This window comes from Sander lucioperca, chromosome 11 (genome assembly GCF_008315115.2).
Source record: "Sander lucioperca isolate FBNREF2018 chromosome 11, SLUC_FBN_1.2, whole genome shotgun sequence".
Taxonomy (NCBI): domain Eukaryota; kingdom Metazoa; phylum Chordata; class Actinopteri; order Perciformes; family Percidae; genus Sander; species Sander lucioperca.
The window spans coordinates 10,813,005-10,836,241 of record NC_050183.1 but is presented as its reverse complement, the minus strand read 5'-3'; the positions used below and the strand labels follow the sequence as shown (position 1 = coordinate 10,836,241).

General features: G+C 40.9%; 1 protein-coding gene across 6 annotated transcripts in view; it reads left to right on the top strand.

Moving 5' to 3' along the window:
• The window catches only part of LOC116058749 (LIM domain containing preferred translocation partner in lipoma), a 191,361-nt gene that overhangs the window by 157,597 nt on the left and 10,527 nt on the right, over window positions 1-23,237 (top strand). For all 6 annotated transcript variants that reach the window (XM_036007010.1, XM_036007011.1, XM_036007009.1 and 3 more), the window contains one exon: window positions 650-819. In XM_036007010.1, the coding sequence (XP_035862903.1) occupies window positions 650-819 (170 nt within the window). The remainder of the gene's footprint in view (window positions 1-649; window positions 820-23,237) is intronic.

Here is a 23,237-nt window from a genome sequence, read left to right as displayed (position 1 = left end):
TAGATATTCGACCTGGTTGGGTTTGAGATGTATTATCACTGTCCTGAAAGTTTGAGAGATTCTCTGCCTACTGTAAGATGCTTCCTATCAGCTCAAGCTGTTTATAGGGTTATATATCAGTATTAATCCATATCGTGATATGAGACTAGATATCGTCTTAGATTTTAGATATCGTAATATGACATAAGTGTTGTCTTTTCCTGGTTTTAAAGGCTCAATTTTCTGAACTTACCAGACTGTTGTAGCTGTTCTATGGTTTGCCTTTACCCACTTAGTCATTATATCCACATAACTGATGATTATTTATCACAAATCTCATTGTGTAAATATTTTGTGAAAGCACCAATAGCCAACCCTACAATATCGTGGCGATATCAACATTGAGGTATTTGGTCAAAAACATTGTGATAATTGATTTTCTCGATATAGTCCAGCCCTAGCTGTTTATTATGATCAGAGCATCTGCCAGTGCATGGACAGTCACACTTCACAGCTCTCCTGCTTAACAATTTACATGATTGGATCATTTGTTTTGATCCTTGTGTTTTTCTGTGAGTGGAATGTGGCTGTTGGTTTCCTGATGGAATATGTGTGGATTTCTACTGAATCTGTCCTCAGCCTCCCCTCCTCTTCCCCTCCCTCTCCCCAGGGCGCTGTGCCAGCTGTGGAGAGAACGTAGTGGGTGAAGGCACCGGCTGCACCGCCATGGACCAGGTCTTCCATGTCGACTGCTTCGTCTGCATGACCTGCAGCAGCAAGCTGCGTGGCAAGCCTTTCTACGCTGTGGAGAAGAAGGCATACTGTGAGCCTTGCTATATTGTAAGTCACTTTTTTTGTTTTTGCCTCACCATCTCGTTTTGACTCACTCTGGTTATTTATGTGTCCATGTTTCAGGTTCAGTGTTATTTTTATTTATTTTTGACATTTTAGGCAACCACATTATGTTTTCATCAAAAACCCGGCGAGCTGCCACCTCTCACCACACACATCTTCATTTCCTCTTTTTGTTTTGGCTCGGTTCTGTTTTTGGTCACTCAGTGAAACTGTCTTTTAATGTTGTCTTCCCCTGAAAGTGATTACTTGCAGTTACACAACTTTTAATGACAGATACTGTTGAAGAACATAGACATGAGAAGATGCTGTGAACAATGTCACTAACAAGATTTGTCTTGTTAAGTGTGCAGTGTCTTGTGTTTGATATTAAAATGTAAGCTCTTTGAATGTGTTAGCAGACTAGCAGTTACCATCAGCTCAGTAACGGTAGGTGCTAGTCACAGTGGGGGACTTTTACATGTAAATGAACGTCCGTTATATTGAAGCCCTTGCCAAAAAAGTTCACACAATGATGATTAACCCTATTGCTGCCAGGGAAAGCTCTCTGTGTTTTCAGTATACCAGAGTTGTGGTGTCTGTGGCACACAGAAAATGATGCATTTGACATCAACCAGCCAGAGCTAAAGGGGGGAGAGACCACTGCGACGGAGCAGCAGCTAGGAGTAGGGCTGGGTATCACCAGTGACCTCCCCAACCAATTTGATTACATTTGCGAGTCGATATCAATTAGGTTAGGGAAATTTCAAACAGTTACAATACCAATTTTGCTTGGATATAAAAGAGATTCTCAGACAACAACTGCCGTAAATTGTACAGGCAAGAAGCAACCCTCAGTTTTTTTTAAATGCACTAGCTTAATGTTTACATTAAGAATTGACCCCTAAAAGTTAGTTTAAAGTACTTTTTAGTTATACATCCATGGTGGAAAGGCATATGTTAAAAGATTTTATTAATCAATATCAGATCACTCAAACAAAGATCTTTTTTTCTTATTTTTTTTGACATTTAGGCCATTTTAGGCCACATTTTTTTTTTATTTATACAGGACAGCTGAAGACATGAAAGGGGAGAGAGGGGGGGAATGACATGCATCAAAGGACCGCAGGGCGGAGTCAAACCTGTGGCCGCTGCGTCGAGGAGTAAATCTCTATATATGGGCGCCTGCTCTACCAGGTGAGCTACAGGCGCCCACAAAGATTGATTTTAATTGGAGAATGCATTAGGAGTATTGCGGAAGCTATGGAGGAAAATCCTAAGAAGCGGATGGATTAAAGTCAAAAAAAGAAAGCAATCGACGCGGTGATCTCCCCTGAAGGCATACGTCATAAGCAAGTGTCAACAGTGTTTGTGTAATTACTCTCACTGCCAGTGTGGGGGGAGACAGCTGCACTAATCTATATTAGGTAGTCTCCATTGTTAGCATACTAACAGTTAGTATAGTATACTAACAGTGGATTCAAATGACTGAACGCTCATAATGACAAAGCACCAGAGAATTATCACCTGACTGTGCAGTTCCGGTCAGCTTGAGAGCCAGATATTTTTCTCTGAAGGTAGTGGAGTGAATATTGGACTTAAACGTGACTCTAAATGAACATTAAGTTGCTCTGTGTCTGCTGGATGTATATATATTCAACTTTTGTTGAAGTAGAGATACCCAAACTTGCGTATCGGCCGATACAGAGTACCAATCCCTTACCAGTGTGTTAAAAAATAAATATATTTTATTAGGTTTTAATAGCAGTACTAACCCTGTATGGATGTGATATGATTGCTATCATATGGTCTGGCTCAGGTTAAACCTTTTGTGAAACATGAACAAACACAAACAATGAATGCCATAGAACGTTTTTTAATCTAGTTTGACAGTGAGTCATAATGGAAAAAGAACATAAATAAACTTCTTAAAAGTTGATTTTCTTCTGGGCTTAATTACGTGGTATCGGCCCAGTACTTACCCATACCAGCATTTTAGGCAGTGTCGGAGGCTTTTCCGATACTGGTATAGGTATCTGAACATCTCTAGTAGGAATATGGAAGTAGGGAAGGGGGCAGGACCCCCCCACCCACCCACCCACACACACAGGCACGATTGGGCGTCGTGGCTGGTGTGGTCTCTAGTGTTGACAGTGACATCAGAGCCAAATGTTAATAGCAGCTATGAAATGAATTAGCTTGGCTTCAGATTCAACTTTAGTGATAGTCATGAGCAGCAAATACACAAGGCTAGTGCAGCAACTTGTCCTGGCTACCTACTACGTCACTCTTTTTGGCCTAGGCCAACCTGATAGATCATTCATTTGCTCCCACGGAATAATGTTATCAGAAATGTATTCATTGTCTTTTTATAATAGAGGCTTTTTGTTTTGGATATCTCTTCCTTGGTGAATTAGATGATTATATTGTTTTCTCTCGCACATCATTCAGTGAGCTAATGCATAACTATCTGGAGTTGCAGCTGATAAGCAGTCAGATATGGTTTTATTTGCACTAGAGTTATTAAATGAGTGTTAAAATCATGTTAGAATGTAACATGGTCTTCATTCTCTTTGTGGATTACATAACACAGAAGATTCTGTCTCTTCTGTTTCCTCATTTTCACTCTAAATCATTCTTCTGATCAAATGTTGACCAGACTGAAGAAATGACTGGCGGTGAGATATCCCAGAAGGTTTCTGCAGTTATTTTTAATTGTGGGTGTTTTTTTTACTCCTTCTTCCAAAACTGTGACCTATTTTCCTGTCGCTACGTTGAGCAACACACATGAAAGTATTTCCTGGCACAGTATTGTCAGGAAAGACGCATCATCTTGCAAAACCACAAGAAAACAGTTTTGCAGAAGTGTTTCTGTCATTCAGTTTTATTCGAATATGGTTCAGTTTTGTCATCGGTCCAGTCAAGGTTTCTTACTGTCAGCAATATCCTGGGTAAGCTCCCGGACATTCCTGGAAGCTGAGACGGGAAGTAGCTGTGTGATGCAGTGAGCCGTTTCAAGGGAAGTTTGGGGTAACAGTTTTTAACTTTCACTCATGTTTTAAATAAGAAATATGTGATTTAGATTTTTGGATTTAATTTGCATTGTGTTGTAAAAACAGTTTTAAAATTAGTAAGAGGGTCAGCGTCTCCAGGTACAAATGAAGCTAGTACAGAAAATATATTCATTAAAGGGGAACTCCTCCAATTATACACACCAAAGTCTGTTTACAGGTCTCCGGTAGTGTAGCCTCGCTTTGCCAGACCCTCCTCCAAAACGCGCTGGAGGAGAGTCTGGCTACTCCCCATAGCATTCGAGGATGGGAGGAAAGCGTCCTCTGGTTTATTGACATTTCTTTAAACCAATCACAATCGTCTTGGGCGGTACTAAGCCCTGGAGAAAAGTTAACCATAGTCCTCACAAATCCACCGGAGTTGCAACGGTGCAATTCCGCCGGATGCATGTATGTCCGTTACTTTTCGCTTTCTTTGTGTTGGAATTTTAAACTCCGGTGGATTTATGAGTACAATGGTGCATATGTGAGCAAAGTTGTATAAAGCCTCTAGTGGCTCCAGGGGGAGCTGTGTGAATTCTGATAAATGTCCTCAAGTGATGTCACATGAGTCAGCGTCGGCTGGGGCTAAAAAAACTACTAGTTTAAAAATGTACAAAACAATTCTGGAGCTGTGGAGAAAGAGAGAAGTGAGCTTAGCAGACTCTTGTGGCCAACTGAATAAACTCAGTAGTGTTTCTCCCGCTGGCCCCGCCCACGAGTTCCCGCACAGCCCAGAGACTTTACATTGTGCTGACGTCACAGGTTTTTTAAATCACTTTTCTCGGCTCGAGGGAAGTTTTTCAAATATAAAAAGTCTATGGATTAAAAATTCAGAATAGAAAGAGTCCAAATTGACCTTGTTTGCATTTCGGGTTGTCCTGGCAACCCTTTTACAGACTTTTGCAAAGTAGAAGGCAAGGCAAGGCAGCTTTATTTGTATAGCACAGTATGAGAATGTGTTATCTTTATTTTTTTTACTCTATGCTGCTATTTGGAGAGGATTGCTCCAACAGAATTCCGTTGTATCGCATACAGTGACAATAAAGATCTATCTATCTATCTGTCATTTCAGCAACAGGGCAATTCAAAGTGCTTTACATAAAACATTAAAGAGCAGTTAGAAAATGATTAAAAAAACAAATTAAAACATTAAAGAGAAATGCAATAGACGTGGATCCTTTTTTTAACAATGCATTCCTATAACAATGTTATTACTGTGATGCTAAATATGTGGAGTACTCTTTTAAAAGACAGGATTTGAAAATGTTGATAATTTACAGCTTATGTTTGGAAAAAGTCTGGGGGTTTTCTACAGCCCCCCTGCGACAGATAGGAGCCACACTAAAACAAATGTTGTCAGGTAGTTATTTGCCTCTATAATACAAGCGTTCCACTTTGCAGATTGTAGATAAGAAACTTTAAAGAGAGATGATTGGGTTGTACCAGCTTGCAGTTTGCTAGTTAATGAGAAGGTCAGGGCTTTGTTTTTGGCAGATGAGGAATGAAGCATCTTGATGACCAGGGCAGCTTAAAAATAACTCCTGATATATAAGGTATTTGCTTTTCAGAAAACATCTTGAAATGATGATTATTGGTCCTAAAGAAATAAATTCAAACACACACTGATATTGTTGATTCTTCCGACATATGACATGAACACATACATACAATGTTCCTTCACATTACTTGCAGGAAATGGATTGATATGCACTTTACCGGTAAAGTCTGGAATTTGAGCTACATGACGTTTAAACCAGTGGCAGGCCATCTCTTAAATCCGTCCTGTTCAGAGGCACTCACTGTGATTATAGTTTTTCTTGTCTGGAAGTTCTCCAACTCTGATACATGCGCTAAAGAGGAACGGGATAATTTAAGAACTTTATTTATGCATTTCATCAGCATAAATGTTCTTCTGGCACAAGATCAAAAGGATGGGGGGAATCTGAATTTCTTAATGAAAGTAATTTCTTCTTCTTTTATTCCCATCCTCAGGGTCATATGCCTCTGTATGATTAGAGAATGAATGTGAGAATTGAGTCTCTGAAGAGAAATGTCGTATCCCAGAGAGAGGGGAAAACTTGAAGTCAGTCAGTCTAGGAATCTCTCAGAGCAAAGGAGCATTAGCAGCACCCGTATTATCAACCCCCTGTTTTCCATCTTCCAACTGAACTTGATTTTTAAAATTAGTGGAGTTGCCTTTTATTCAGATTGCATGTATTAAATTACAGAAATCAATCTAGTAAAATTAAAATGTGTATTCTTGATTGATGCTTTTCGACTAATTCGGTGTTAAATGTGTAAACACAGATTTAAAAAAAAAAAAATGTATTTGCTGATAAAGAAAAAGTAAAGACTAATTGGTAACACTTTATAATAATGTTACATAAATTATCATGAATTCATGCATGACTTCATGCATGAAAAAGCATGAATTCATTCATGTAGTACTTGATGAACTATCAGTAATGTACAAGGATTAATAGTGTCTCATTCATGACTTAATGCAGGAACAATACGTTAATTAATGCATCAATTAAGGTGTTTGAATCATCATGATATCTGATTTATTAATGATGTTCATGTCTTCTTTAAAAAACTGTCCAGTTACAGCAGTGTACATGTATTCTAAAGAATTGTAGTGTTGTAATCATGATTAACTAAACATTACTTCTTCATTATTGCATCATGTTTGTGGCCCCTCAAATGAAGTGCTGACCTGCTCCATCTTAACATTGATAAATAAGCTATGATTAATGGTGGCATAACACTAAATGTATTAAGAATTAAAGGAGTGGGTTGGCAAAATGATACTGAGGTCACTACATTGACACAAAATACAGTATACTGCAGATGCATTTTTATAGTTGCTTTATTCACAACAACATGAGGCACTTAAACAGTAAAAACAATGCTCACCCAAGTAGGATATTTATTAATTTTACTTTATACTAACTTCTAAGTATCTGAACACCACATTTTTTTTTATTTGAGGGGTCACAAAGATGATTGCTGCATATACCACTATTCATCATATATTATTTATCATTGTTAAAGATGGAGCAGATCACCACTTCATTTGAGGGGCCACAAACATGATGAAGTAATGAAGTCATGTTTAGTTAATCATGATTACAACACTACAATTCAGTTTGTTTAGCCTGTCACTTTAACTACAGATTTACATATGAAGAAGACATGAACATCATTAATAAATCAGAAATCATGATAATTCAAATACCTTAATTGATGCATTAATTAACGTATTGTTCCTGCTTTAAGTCATGAATGAGATACTATTAATCCTTGTACATTACTGATAGTTCATCAAGTACTACATGAATGAATTCATGCTTTTTCATGCATGAATTCATGATCATTAATGTAACATTATTATTAAGTGTTACCAACTAATTTATTTGAAATGCATAATAGATTAATGTTAATTTCCTAACCTGTCTGAAAATAGATTTTTAGTGCACCTGCCGGAATCGAAATTATATTTACATTGTATATTATGTACATTCCGTATGTTATAAACTGTAAGTGTGAAATAGATTTCACTAAGGCCCTCTGGCAGAGTATCACATTTGATGTGATATATCTTACAGGTACAACAGATGCCTGAGGAAACTCACTCTGTGTAGAATCTATTATATTATGCAAAAATCTATTAATCCCTTTACCAGGAATTGCAGGAATACATTTTGCACACCACGCTGATTGCCATTCAGTAAAGTTTTCTGCCATGTATCAAAGTAAGCAATCAGCAGCCCCCTTTTATCTAGACTCAGACTTTACATATTCTGTGGAACAATACCGGCATTTGTAATAGCGAGATCCGTCTCTTCCGCTGGGTGATTTGCCTCATTCAAACGGCTTGTCTCGATACCGTTAATTCCTTTTAGTAATGTGCAGGAATACACCCACACCTGTCTACTTCCTGATTTTACAACCTGCTATCTCTCTGTCTCACCAACCTCAGTCACACCACTGGCCCACAAATTGCACTGCAGTATCAGCCTTTGTCCTTCTGCACTTCCGTGGCTTGCCTCCACAGAGCAAATGTCGCTGCTTATTTGAATACACAACCACGTTGATTAACTCTACAGACGTTCAATTACGTCCCGTTTTGCATGGAGTGCTTCGTCTAATCGTGTTAATGTGACAACATCGGGCCCCAGCCTGAGGTGTCCCACACGACACCCCATTCCATGTTTGCACACATGATGAGACCTAAAGTATGAGTGCGTGTGCAAACGCCGCTGAGCAAGCCGTCCATCATTGTTGCTGAGAGACAGCAGTTTGGAGTTTTGGTGCTACTAAGTGTTTTCCAAGAAAGCTCTCGTGAAATATTTTCCAGCCGATTCATTCATTCATATTGCTGACTGGATGTTTTCTGCACACTGTAACAAATGAATCAAAGGTTTGAGGTTTTTCTTAAGTGCGTGAAGAACACAGTCTCATTTAAAGCTTGCTGAGAGCAGAGATATGAGGTGTATGTAATGCATTTAAGAAAGAGTGCTCCACTTTAAAGGAAAAGTGCTGTAATTTGACAGGCCAGGAGCACATTCAGTGCGCCAGCTTTTGTGTGAATACACCAGCTACAGACAGCGTGATGTGTTCCGATTACGTCCAGGTATGTGCTAAGTGTCCTGCTCTGTAGTTTGTATTTGCTGTGTTTTCACTTGGACCAGTTTCTCTGAGCAGTCATTATCTGTGGTTGTAATGATAGAAATGTTAGTTATGAATCATTTTCTTGGGATTTACATGAAGTGTAGTCTCGCATTGCAAGACCTTCCCCACAACACTGCGGAGGAGGGTCTGACTAGTCCACACAGCCTTTCTGGATGGGAGAAAAACCTGCTCTGGTTTATTGTCATTTCTTTAAACCAACCACAATCGTCTTGGGCGGTACTATGCGCCAGACAGAGCCACGGTGCCTCTGCCAAATAGTCTCAGGAAGGAACTTGTTTTGGTGGAACATGTGGACGTTCAAAAGTAGTTTTAGTCGTACAACAGAAAACTCAGATTGGACAGATAGTCTAGCTAGCTGTCTGGATTTACCCTGCAGAGATCTGAGGAGCAGTTAACCGTAGTCCTCACAAATCCACCGGAGGTTAGAACGCCAAAGAAAGGTGACAGACATCCAGCCAAAATGAGGGACATCCAGCGGAATTTCCAGCGGCACCAGAACTATCCCGTAAATGAAACGTCGTCGATGTAGACTACATGAAATGAAACCCCATTTTTCATACTACCGTACTGACCCAAATATAAGACCCGTGTTTTGTTCACATATTCACACACCCTCCGCTCAATCTTAAGGAAGCAGCCGGTTTGGGGACACCGGTTTGCTTTTCCTTGACTGTTGGCGTTTTGAAGTCTGCCTTTTTTGGGCTTGCCATCTCTGTACATTACATTCTGTGACACTATATTTCTTCGCTGCTTGGCAGTTGTTTGGCGACTCTGCTTTGTTAATCACCATCATCTTTAAGTTAGCATCAGAGCTTCTCATTTGTTTGCTAACTTGCCCTACTTTTGAACCGCTTTGTTTGGGACTGTTGGGAGTTTGATCGACGGCTCCGGTCATTGTGGTTTAAAAGTCTAGACCCCGAATATAGGACGACCTCACTTTTTCAGGTATATTCGTTTTCTCATATTCAGGTCAATATGGTATTCATGGTCTGTATTTGTTTTAGCACTATTGAGTCAACATTTTTACTTCTCTATATAGTCCTGTTCATTGTTAGTGGCGGAGGCTGCCATTCTTGTGCTGGATTGGTACAGGGATTCACAGAAAACAATGCTTCATGTAATCCAATTTCTTTCTCATGGATGTCAGGCTCACTGTTACTGGTAATGCTAAGCCAGCGTTTCACACCGCTGCTAGTTAAATTAAGAGCATTGTAGTGGCGAAACACGGGGTTGCTTTTATTGTGAAGCAGTCACAGGAAATGTGTTTATATCAGAGGTTAGTGTTGACAGCTATTATTCATCAAAAATGCATCTGCAGAACAATCATTTTACTGCATTTTTTTGGCACTGGATGAGTTTTAGAAATTGCTGCAGGCGACTGGCTGCACACCTTCAGCTACTCGCAGTGTGCAACATGAAATTAGATAGTGATTTTAATTTTTATTGTCTTACTTCTTGGTTTGGCTGCTATGTAAACCGATACATCAGTTGCTCTTTTGTTGTATTTCTGACATGGTAGCTTCTCAACGAGTTTTTCCTGTAGTATTGCACTCAGGGGTGTAGTGCTATTTGTTTTAGTATTGAAGCGCACCTAATTGCGGTTCGTTTCGAACATTACTTTAACCACTGTTCACACACTGGAAAGTTAACATACATTAGCCAGTCCTTCCAGAAAAATGCAGAGTTTTTTTGTGATTGTTGCGGGCAAAAATACGTGATTATGCGGCACGTTTTCTTAAAAAATGCGATGGAATATGCGGGATATTTATGCAATTTTATGCAATGAAATTGCGGGAACTTGCAAAAACTGTGGTTTCATCATGGCTTCATCGCGGGGTTTGCAGCTTTTCGATGATGTTCACGTCGTGCAATTACGTCAATTCATAACGGCAACATGTATAATTAATTAATTAATATAATTAATTAATAATATAAATGTACAATAATTCCCATGGCAACAGGGGAAAATGGCTGCTCTTGTGTGAAGTAAACGCAACATTTTTCAACTTTCTGCTAAGATATATGTGACTTTTTTGCAACGAAAATGCGGGGATTATGAAATCATGCAAGCCCCGCATATTTTGCATGGAAATCTGCAATTTATGCGGCGAAAGTGCGGCGTATTTGAAAAAATGCGGCCCCCACATAAATATGCAGACTTTGGCTGATTATGCATTGAATTATGCGATCGCATAATCACGTTTTTCTGGAGGAACTGATTAGTCAACCATAACTATAAAATGAAAGGTTGAAATGTTTAGCCGCCCTGTCATCTTACTAGTTAACAGTTAGCTATGGACCAAGAAAAAATAATTGTAGTCACTCAAAGCGGTTAAAAGGCCACCGACGGCAGCTACCGGCAACTTTTAAGCTGGAATGTTTTCTTGCATGTTACTCAATGCGTGAGTTGATGACGTAAATCAATCAACACACCTTAAATGTCAATATGACAACTTTGACCATTCCATTTGTTTTTATTGTCTCTCTTGCATGATACACTTAAGTATCATGCAAGATTATCAGTATCAGTATAAGACTATAGTAACTTCAAGCGCTTAAAGAGCTCATATTATGCTAATTTTCAGGTTATATCAGAATAGGTTTACATGGTTTAATTTTCAGAAAACACCATATTTTAGTTGTACTGCACATTGCTGCAGCTCCTCTTGTCACCCTGTGTTCAGGTCTCTGTTTTAACTACAGAGTGAGACATCTCACTTCTGTTCCATCTTTGTTGGGAGTCGCACATGCGCAGTACCTAGGTAAGGACTACTAGCCAGTCAGAAGCAGAGTATGAGGGCGTGCCCTGACAGTACCTAGGTAAGGACTACTAGCCAGTCAGAAGCAGAGTAGGGCGGGCCCTGACAAGCATACTAGTGTGATCCAAATCAAACCCGCTTCAGCCGGTAACCATGGCTACGGCTCAGCCGTACATGTTTGAACCCGAGTCTGATCCTGAAACACAGGCAGAACAACCCGACAAGCTTCGCAACCTAGACCGGAGCAAGATGTTTCAGAGTGGTCAGTTATTTAAATGTTAACAAATGAATCTTTCATACGTAACGTTTTACGTAACGTTTTCCTTCTGCACTGTCTCCTGGACATGGTGATACAACTATCTGAACTCTTCGGGCCTCCGCTCTAACTAGCTTGGTTTGAGGTCGTGCACTCGTTCACTTAGACAAAAAAAGTTGCGGACCAGTGTTCCGCTGCGCTCCAGCAGCACTACACCCCTGATTAAACTGAACCAATAACCAGTGGTGTCGCTAAATCAACCAAGACTAAGGTCTTAAGGATACTGGGCCTCATTCACCAAACGTTCTTAAGAACAAATTTGTTCTTAAACCCCACTTACACAGTTTTCATGAAGATTCACCAATGTTTTCTTATTTGGGATTTGTTCTTAGGTAAGAACAGAATCTACACACACTCAAGAGCACTCTTACACACTACTGAGAGCTAACTTGTTTGTTTCTCTAAGTGTGCACACGGCCCTGCCATCTCATGCCCTTTTATGGGAATTAACGGGGCGTTTACCTATGCTAAACAGGAGCCACGGGCACGAGCTTTACATTTATGAAGACACTGAGATTCATCGTTCTAAGAACACACCTGCAAACAACTCTGTTGTTAAAGTGATGGTTCAGAGTAATTTCACCCTAGTCTGCTTTGCACCTTGACGCTATCGCGCAAGATCACACACAGAGCATAACATCTATTGCCGAAAGAGACTACTGGTAAAGAAGAATCAAGAAGCGAGTGAACAGCAGAAGCAGCTACTACAGCGTGAGGCGATAGGACAAGATGCCACACAGTTGTATATATCCCGGCTGCGGTTTAAAAGCAATAGATGTTGTGCTCTGTGCGTGATCTTGCAGGATCTCGCGCAATAGCAGCCTAGAGGAGTTTCCATCAGGCAAGTGTTATTTAAATATACTTCTGGTGTAGTTACAAACTTTCTAATGCCTCGTTTTATAAGTACAGAAACTATTTGTACTACTGTAGAAGTTTGGTATCATTCCGGGCATTATTAATGGGGTAATTTACGAGATACAAACGTGGATCTATTAGCGCCTGCACTAAGCTAACCAGCTGATAACGCTAACTCCACCAACGTTATAACAAGGGAAAAAAGCTTATGGGGGGTTGTTTGGCTCGAGGTCAAGGTGCAAAGCAGCCTAGGGTGAAATTACTCCCAACCATCACTTTAAAGAACACGTCATGAATCGGATGTAGACTTTTCTTAAGAACTTTCTTAAGAACAATTAAAAAAAAAAAAAAAAAAAAAAACTTAGAAAGTTATTGGTGAGTGAGGCCCATTAAATTTAACGTGTCGACTCATGGAAGCTTATTTATAACCCAAACGCAAATATGGCAGCATTTATATACTCAATTTTCACAACTTTACATGAAAAAAGCAAATGAAGTCATTATGTTCTATCAGTCATTAAACCTTTTAGAGAGGTCAAGCCAAAATGACACCACATCTATTTGAAATTATACTCCTAGAAATAAAGAGTAATTTGCGGTCTCCTTTCACTTTAGGAAGTCTGCTCTTAACCAGGAGAGCCTATTAGTTACGAGAGCTGAGAGCTCTTCTTGTGTCTGGTAGCTCCGCTGGTCTTTGAAGACATTCAGCAGTGGGATTCAGTGTCACTGAGGTTAATTGCTTACACAGGGTACCGTGCCTACTGTTCTTAAGTCCATTCTATGTCGTCCATATCTGCGTTGTTACCAGTCCAGTTCTTCCAGTTTCTGCAGCATTCATACATTAAGGTTTTTGCCCAGTTAATTCACTTCACTAAACGGCTGCCCTTTGCTTTAGGTTCCTTGCTGGTAAACAGATCCATTCAATCTGCTTAACTTACACCATTGAATGGTAAAAGGGTGGTAGACAATGCTCAGTTCCCTGTTTTGAGGCAGAATCACATACCCACTTTCCTGTTTATACTACCACTTCCCATGAATATAGATCATCCAAAGTGCAGCCGGTTTAAGTGTACTGCAATGAGACAGATGTAAGTAACACAAGGTCACGCCAGGAGCCCAGCTTCATATTGAAAGAGAAGTAATAAAAAAGATAGGGATTTGCCCACACAAAAACCTTAATCTATTTCTGCCTCTTTTGACAGAATTTCAGAGTGCACCAAGGTCACGGACGCCAAGTTGCTTGAATGTAATTACGTTCATTATCTGGTGTTGTACTATGGCTGTGTTATTTCAAATGAATGGGCTTTGGTCTCATTGGGTACACTCTGCGAAAGACTTTCCATTCTGCCATTGTAAAGGAAGAGCGGCACACAGCAGCCCTGACCTGCCAGTCACCAGGAAACGTTCGTGATTGACTGATGAGCTTTCACCCTCTGTGTCTGTTTCTCTGTCTTGGAAAGGGGTGATGTGAGCCTCACTGCTCGCCCATTCATGTGGTCTTTTTTTTATGACTTAACTATCGGGCTGCTTCTTTTTTTGTGTAATTAATTTTCACACGCAGAAGCACTTATTAACCACAAACTCTACCACACATTTCTATCATCAGCAAGGACTCTCTCTTGAAGAAATCATCTTCTCTGTGGGGCTCAATTTACCAAAATCCACTATAAGTAACTATAAATCAGGGTTATATGTTTAAATTATTATTTACCACGTTTTTTGAAACATGTAAATTAGACACTTTGTAGAGAAAATATTCCATATTTACAGGATTTTGTAAAAAGCATTTTGCATTGAGTGGCTTTCTTATCCTGAACACAAACAAAGTAATGCATGGTGTTGTTTGCCAGGAAGACATAGATGTCTGCATTAGCCCATAACACACTATTGGTTCACATAATACAGTTTATTATTAGTAACATAGGTTTAATAAAAAGTAATGTTACACTAAGTGTATTCCTCAGTGTCTCAATTTTGTGATACAGTAAATGCAAAATCAAAGAAGGAACTATGTGACTTTTATTTGGAGATAAGAAAAAGACCGAGACTTGGCACTTCCCTCTCATTTACAATCCGCTTTGATGATGGGAACAGTCCTAGCCAAAAAAAAAAAAAAAAAAAAGACTAAAAAAAAAAAACTAGACAACAATTCCACCTTGTTTCCAAAGACACTTACAATAATTGATTTTGGGCATGCATTTGGGTAAACTTGAACGTGCAGGAAGAATCCTGGGCACCTCTGCTCCTATACTATGTTGAGACAAGATGGAAATGGGTTGACGTTTGGCATATAAATACCTGCTTGTACTCAATACCATTGAACAGAAAACCTGTTTTTTATCACTCTTAACAAAGGGCACTATGCTTTAGAAATGTAAAATATATTCCATGCAGAGGGTGCTTCTGCAGTTGGGTGGAGGTATGGGAAAATTGTGACCAGTAAGTAATTAAACTAGTTTGAAAAATTTGAAATTCTGATTTGATTTAAAAAATATATCAACATATTTATGTTTAGGTGGAAAGTAACCATTTAGATAGAATTGACTAAATTGGTGTGATTCTGATGTTTAGTAAATTAATTGTAACAATAACCAATGAGACTCCAGCTACAGTAAGCTGCAGCACAGTACACACCTCCACCATGCGGAGTCAGTTAACACCTTAAAGGGTAACTACCGTTTTTTTCAACCTGGAGTAAGTTAATAGGGCAATTGTCCAGCTTGTATTTACCTAGTCTGTCTGATAGCGATAGACATAACGGTTGGGAACCACTGCTCTAGTTGTTTACTGAATTTTACAAGTGAGTTCAAACGCACTGTCCTCATAAAATCAAGATAGCAAAGGGACGTTTCCTGGGGGTGGCACAGCACCCAGAGATGACAGGCATAGTGCCAGCTGTATTGGGGCTCCTGGTAGTGGATGTCCTCCACAGCACATCAAACCAAACTACTCTCCCACCTAACAAATGGGATACCCCCCAGAACTCCCCTAAAGCCCCTGCTGTCATTGAGAGAGGGGATTCACCATACAATACATCCAATCACAGGTGGATCTCTCCTCTCACATCCAGTCACAGAGATGTAAACAGTTCAACACAGAGAAAGAAAGTTTATATTGTTGCTTCCCTGACAGTAATGTTGCTCTAATTAGAAATGACTGCACACACCACCCACATACCTGTCACTTTACTGTGATGGATATGCAGGTAGTCAGATCCAGAAGCTTGCAGTCAGCGTGCTGAGTTCAAGCCCCCCATATGCTCGCCGTTGTGACGCTGCAGCTCGCTGTTGGCATCTCTGCATGTCTGCACAGCTGCTGCTCACGCTGGGAGAACTGCTGCCGCGCACACGCCGAGCGGCGGCAGGTACGCACCCACCCAGCCTGGTTTCACTTGTTGTGTGAGGCACGCTCGCGAACATGCAGCGGCTCGGATTTCTGCTGACTTCGTCATCAAATATTCATGGCTGCATTACCTTGCACAGTTCTAATTGAGTTCTGCATATTCAGACGTGAATAACTCGGTCTAATTCCTCAAAGGAGTGAGCCAATTAGATAGCACTTGCATGAATAGAATTTCACATCTTAGTACGTCTCCAGACTTGCCAAGACAATTACGTGTGTGTATAATTCCGCTGTATGGTGGGTGTGAGCCCACTAAAATCAAGCAGGTCATTATTTCTTATTACTGATCCGCACTGCAGGAAGAGCAGCTGTCCTATCCATTACAAGCAAGTAAATGAAACGCAGGAGTGTTGTTATTAGAATACACTGTTTGGACAAGAAAGGACAGAGCACTTCCAAAAACTGGGCCCTCTAAACCTTCCTCATGTTTTTTGTCTAAGCACATTTCCGACTGACCCCCCCCTCCCCAGGAGCGAGCAGGAGAAAAATATCCGTGACCCAGTGCTGACCCACCACAATGTCACTCTAACTCATGGCAAGAGAGAAGTACTGCCGGGTCTTTGTCAGTTTCTCTCTGTAACCAGAGCAGGAGACATTGCCCAAAGTCCAGAGGGGTCACATTCTGCTGTGGAGCAGAATTTAAGGCAGAGAGGCAGACAGGCAGGCCGGCCACTTTGCCTGAGCCGGAGACAGAGATCAGGGCCCCCACTGCCACCTTTTATTCTTTGAAGAAAGGCCTGAGCAAGGCATAATCTGTCCCTTCACGTTGGTTGCAGCCAGATATTATCACTTAGGTTCAATAAGAATTGCGTGTGAACAAATAAGGATGTGCACCTGAGTGTAACAGAATGGATGAATCTTTGAATCTCATTTGACACGTGCAGTTTAGAACTGCAAAGATTAATCGATTAGTTGTCAACTATTAAATTAATCGCCAACTATTTTTATAATCGGGTTCAGTAATCTTTTAAGAAAAAAATGTCAACATTTTCTGATTAAAGCTATTAAATGTAAATATCTTCTAGTTTCTTCTCTCCTCTGTGACAGTAAAGTGAATATCTTTGAGTTGTGGACAAAACAAGACATTTGAGAACGTCATCTTGGGCTTTGGGAAACACTGATCCACATTTTTCACCATTTTCTGACATTTTATAGACCAATCAACTAATCAATTAATCGAGAAAATAATTGACAGATTAATCGACAATGAAAATAATCCTTAGTTGCAGCCCTAGTGCAGTTTTTTTTTACTTTATCAGAACTGAAGTGGAAGAAGTGAAACCTGCACAGGTGGAGCAGCCGCTGCTTAGAGGATCCATAAAGCGTCCAGGCCGAGGTATAAACAAAATGTAAAAAACAAATCAGGATAGGAGGCTCTGACAGGATGCCATCCCATTCCTGCACGCGCTGGTCATCCATAACCCAGTGTGAATTCATCACACAGACAGACAGACAGGCTGAGCTGAGCAGGGTAGACCTGCACTGTTCCAGGTCAGAGACAACCTCGGCGCACTCGCCCTGACTGGCACACAGATGATTGTCACAAACGCTCCGTCTGTGAATTATACAGCTGATAGTTTCAAGGCCACTGATCCTCGGAGTTAGCAAACCATTAGGAGAATCACTTTCCATTGCGTGACAAGCTCGCTCACACCCACACGTAAACACACACCTCAGTCGTCTGCATCCAGGCAGCGAAAAAAAGATACGAGTAGGTGATTTACATAACACACTTAGAAACGACAGGATTTTGTAAATGAGTCAAGTCGCGTTAACATATTTTCATATGCTCAGACTGTGGGCCTGATGCTCACACACTGCACAGACAGATGGACAGAGTCAGGATGCCAGGCAGCACCGGGCACTGGAAAGCTGGGGATAGGATCATGTTCAGGCGGGGGGAGTTTGGCCGCAGGGAGGGGAAATGGCAGGGGGTGGCTCATTGTTAACCTTCGCAGGATGAGGGGAGAGATGATCCTGACCACTGAGCCCGACCAGCTAAAAGGAAACACACACACAGTTCCACACAGATCTCTGCACCTCCGCGGCCTGAGCAGACCACAGATCAGTGAAGGGTGACCCTAACCCTCCCACAATCCCTTTGCAAATGTGTGGAGATTTAATGAGCTCCAACCTCCCTCAACCAAAGCAGATTCCTAGCATTTTCCGTGGGCCAAGACCTCAATGATTTGGCCTAAGAATGTGGAAAAGTACTTTTTTTTTTCCTTTAACCCCAACCTCAATAATCTTATCTGCTACTGACTCAAGGTATCTCTCCCAAAACCTCTTAATTACTTTACATTTTTTACAAATATCCCTGTGACAGAAATACTTAGTTGGGAACAGTACTTGACAATTAGGATTCTACACAGCAGCATCAGTGTCTGTAAACACTGACATGCGGCCTGTTTTGCCAAGTCTGCTTTTTTAAATATGTATGAACAGAAGCTGGTGCCAAGTCAGCTGTGAGTGAGGTAACTAAGTGCTTCAGCTAGGAGAAGAGCCACACAGATCTACTGTAAACTGAAGACTGTTGAGAGCTTTTTAGTCATTTACCTAGTCATTCGCTTTGCATTCCCAGTGTGGTGTGGAGTAATTCAGCCGTAATATGTGGAGTTGTAAGTGAGTGGTACATTACCTGGGATGGCTTTGTTAATACATTTGTGGACATTGGAAATGAGTAAAACAACCCTAGTGTATTTCAGCCATCTAATTGAAGGTTGAGTAGTCTTCTTGATGGTCAGTGAGCAGCAGGTGTCACTTTAGAAGATGGAATGTGTAGGGTTTTTATAGCATGGACAAAATAACAAGAAAGCCTTCAATGCAATCCAATAAAATAGCAACGAAATAAATACGACCTGTGTTAAATGCATGAGCTTTTGTTACTGCTGAGACTGTCAGAGCACCATATTTAAAGGAATATTTCGACACTTGGGGAAATATGCTCTCCACTTTCTCGCTGAGAGTTCGATGAGAAGATTGATACCACTCTCATAATTCACAGCCCACAGCCGGTTATCTTAGCTTAGCATAAAGACTGAAAACAGGGAGAAACAGCTAGCTTGTAGCAAAATTAATTAAGATAAAGCTCGCTCATTAACACGTTAATTCTGATTTGTTTAATCAGTAGTGTAAAAAACTTCAAGTCATGGTTTTACAGTACTGGAGGTTAGGCGCCGAGCACAGTGATTTACTGGAGTCGTGTCATCACCCTGAGGTTGCCAGGCAACCAGCGGAGAGTCCAGGAAGTCCCTCCACCCAGCTAAGAAGCTAAACAGCTGCTGGAGCTAGCTTCATATTTCGTGTACAGTGCTGTGAGGTGATTTTGGTGTACTGCCATACACAAAAAAATACTGGACAAAGCCTCTGGGCCTGAAAAGTGAAACCAATGCGGAAGTGCCTTAAACCTGCATTCTATCTCATGTCCAGCAGGTGGTGACTCCATCAGTTGCAAAAAGATGTAACATTTTTGGAACATTCTGGGGGCCTAAAAATGTCTTGTTCAGGGTTATGCCAACCAAGCTATCTAGCTAGCTACCGCTAGCATTAGCTGGTAACTTTGCTGATTTTTGCTGTTCTGCCGTACATGCAGATGAATGGCGCCAGTACCCGCAGGTCCGTGTTTACCTTCTGTAAATCTCCACTGGTTGACTCACTTTAGAACAGTTGAAAATCAGCAACCTTCTCCCTTTATCATTTAACTTAGTACAGCGCCATAGCAACCATAAACACCACTGGCTTGGCTGTGTCATCCTCCCCAGCTAGAATAGAATAAAATGCCATTTTTGTCATTGTATCATTAAAAATGGGCATCCAAATTCAGCCACCCTCTTGTCCAAATACCGTCACATCCAGTTTAAAAAAAAACAAGATGACGGTAATCCAAAAACCAATGCGTTACGTCACGGTTGCAGGTGTATTTCCCACGCTCTGTATTGCAATTTCAAAACGTTTCAAAACTTTTTCTCTCTAACAGTCGTTTACCAAAAAAACAATATCTTAGAGCCATAGTTGGACCCATGCAGTTTGTAACTTTTTCACTTTCTTTATGAGTCATAGTTCCTTCATCTATACTATGTCGTGCCTCTCTTATTTTATAGCACTTCCTGTTAAAAAAAGAAGATACTTGAGTACATGATTATATATTTGTAGGATTATTTCCCTTGTCCTGCTTGATTGACCCATATTAAGCAATAAAAGGAGCGAGGCTGCTTGTGGAGGTTCATTTAGTCAGCATAGGGTCAGTGATTTGACTCATAGTTCACCACCAAGTCAGCGTCTCGTATTCACTGCAGAGGAAAGCAAACGCAGCAGCAGCAGCTTGGGCCTTTCTTTCCAAAAAGCTCTTGTTAGATATGGCCGGGCTGCCTTCAGTAGGGTGTAGTTAATTAACACAGCATGGCCTGGCACTGACCAGCACATTCTGTGAGGGTCTGGACACACACACACTGAATCAGATCATCTGTAAATTTGGCCCACTCAGAGTTCAGCGTGCCAGGTCATAAATTGCGTGCAGTCTCACTGAACTCCTGCCTGCCTCCTGTCAGCCCGACTAGGCCATGTGAAGAAGAAAAAAAGAACAGATAGGTGTAAAATTTGTGTTGGTACGGTCGGAGGAGATGGTAAACAGCTTAAAGTTAGCAATATGCCACAGCAGATTTCCAACTGTTTACTGTCTCATCTGCAACCATGAAAACATGTCTTTGTTCCAGGTGTGTTTTACCTGTGGCTGTGTACAAACTAGAGACTGAATCATTTGGAATATTTAAATGAGTGAATGAATCATTGACCCCTGAGTATGTGAACCAGTGATGCAAGTATTGATTTATATCATGTAGTTGAACAGTTTTGATATAATAGTTAAGACTGCAGCAGAATTTAAATACAATGAGTTGGCGGCTATTTTTTTTTTTTTAATTGTCCGTTTTTAAGCAAAAATGTCAAACATTTTAATGGTTCCAGCTGCTAACGTGTGAGGATTTGCTGCTTTTCTTGTCTTACAGTACATTGTAGGAAACTGAATATAATTTAATTTAATTAAGAAAAAGATCTGCAAATGAATTGAAAAGTTGTAACCCTAATTCTTATCACGTCATTTATTCAAGTAATGGGTCCGTGTTTAACTACACGGAAGTAGAGAATCTGTGTTTTTATGGAATATTTTTTACTAGTCTCTAATTTAGTTGTACTATACTCTTTAAAATAAATCTGAATAAATTATCATTTAATCCAATAAAGTGACAAATTACAAACGGATTAACTATAGAAATGAGTCAAATGATCCCACTCCATTAACATTTCTTTAAATGGAAGATTTTAAATTCCAGTAAGTGATGTAAGTGGTTTGACTCTGTGTCTCTGGCTCTCTGTCTCACTCCGTCAGGCCTGCGTCTCATGTTCAGAGCCGAGCACATGGGACCTCTTAACTCCCTGTTACATGCTTTGTTTGCCATCACACTCTTCATTCCAACAGACAGCTGTGTCAAACGTTGTTTGCGGAGCCCGTTGCTAAATAGTGGGAAACTGAGCCGGACTGCGCGGGGCATCAGTGTGTCTGGTGCGAGACCATGATAGCACTTTGTAGCAAAAAGCTAACGGCTAACTATGAGGAAAAGGAGCCACAATTGACTGTAATGCACTCCACTCACCCCTCAGTTCAGCAAGAGGCTGTCTGACCTAAATTCACTTTACCTCATCTGCCTAGACATTTGTTTAGCCTTCTGGGCAAACACTTAGAGAAATGTATGAGGGAGAGGGAAAAAAACGAATACATATGCTTGAATACATCACATTTAGTGTAAAAGCAAAACCCGGGCATCTGCAGACATATACAGCCCTCTAGTGGCAAACTGCAGAGGACCTGGATTTCTGACAGAGAGGGCATGTCACTTATGTCGAATTTTCTAAACCATCTGTGGCGGTTCCAAACACAGACCAAAAGTCATGTACGTTTTCTGTTTTGACATCAGATTCACATTTGTGTAACAGGCCTGCTAAACGTTACCTAATACCAAATAAAAGGAGTCACGAGAATGAAAAACAACAGAGGCTGAGCAGAATGAATGAATTGAGGTCATAGAATCTTACCATTGGAGAGAAAGAGAGACATTTTTTGCCTTTTGAGTACTGTACTCATTACAATGGCCCGGAGGAACTGTGTGCTGTGAAATCATATGCTCTAGTTAAGCTAAACAAGGGCAAGGTATTCCCACATGAAGGGCAGATGAGAATAAGTAAGTGGGAATGCAGACAGATGAGTAAGAGTTGAGGATGGTTTAGTGCTGTTTGGCCCCGGCAACTTACTCACATTCTCAGGTTGCAAATATATTCTCTCTCTCTCTCTCTCTCTCTCTCTCTCTCTCTCTCTCTCTCTCTCTCCCTCTCTACCTCTCTCGGTCTCTGTGTGCGTGCGTGAGGCAAACCTCAAGGGCTCAGTGCAGCAAGCTCATTAAAGGCTTCATTCCACTTCCAGGATCGAGCAGGATTGCAATATGGACATTGTTTATACACAAATGTTGCCCTGGGAATAATGTTTATTTCTATTACCGTCTTGGAGGGGGAAAAAAGACAAATAAGAATGCGGAGCTTGTCTGCACACATTGCTTTTCATGAAATCATGCCTCACCAGGAGTGCTTTGAAGAAACCGACATTTTTCAAACCACCTTTTCACAGCTTTGAGTCATACATCAGCTGCTCTCATGTGTTGCCCTTTTACCCTCCGATGACACATGATTGGCGTTGTGAGAAGCAAAAGTCAGATACCACACGGTGTCATGTCAGGGACATTTTTTACATTGTAGTTTCAATGACCCTCATCCTGTAAAGCTGCTTTGCTCATTAGCATATAGACTATAAATGTCACTGCACGTGCTCTGCAGCCGGACAGGGGAATGCTGGGAGTTCACCTCAGCCGAGCGGTCACACAAGTGTCATTTTAAACGGCAGGGCCCAGCGGTGCGCCTGTGAGGGAGCCGATGACGCAGCACAGTGTTGCTACACACCCCGAGCTGTGTTTGGAAACACTGAGGCAGCTTGCCACTACAGTGGGAGCCAATGGGAACAGCTGAAGCGTGCACTCTTTAGCCCAGCCAAGCGCAGAAAAAAGGGGGGAGAGCAGAGAGAGAGAGACACAAAGATCCAGGAAATGCCTGAGCGAGAAGCAGCGACAGCGGGGCCCATCAGCTCTCACACAGCCACATCAGGCCACACATTGATCACCCTCACATGATATATCCATCCCCAGTAATTGCATCGCTGTTTAGAGAGGCGGTCGTTATTTATGAAATATTGAAATAACAAATGGCGTCTCCCGGCAGATATTAAGAAGAGAGATGCCACAGATAAGT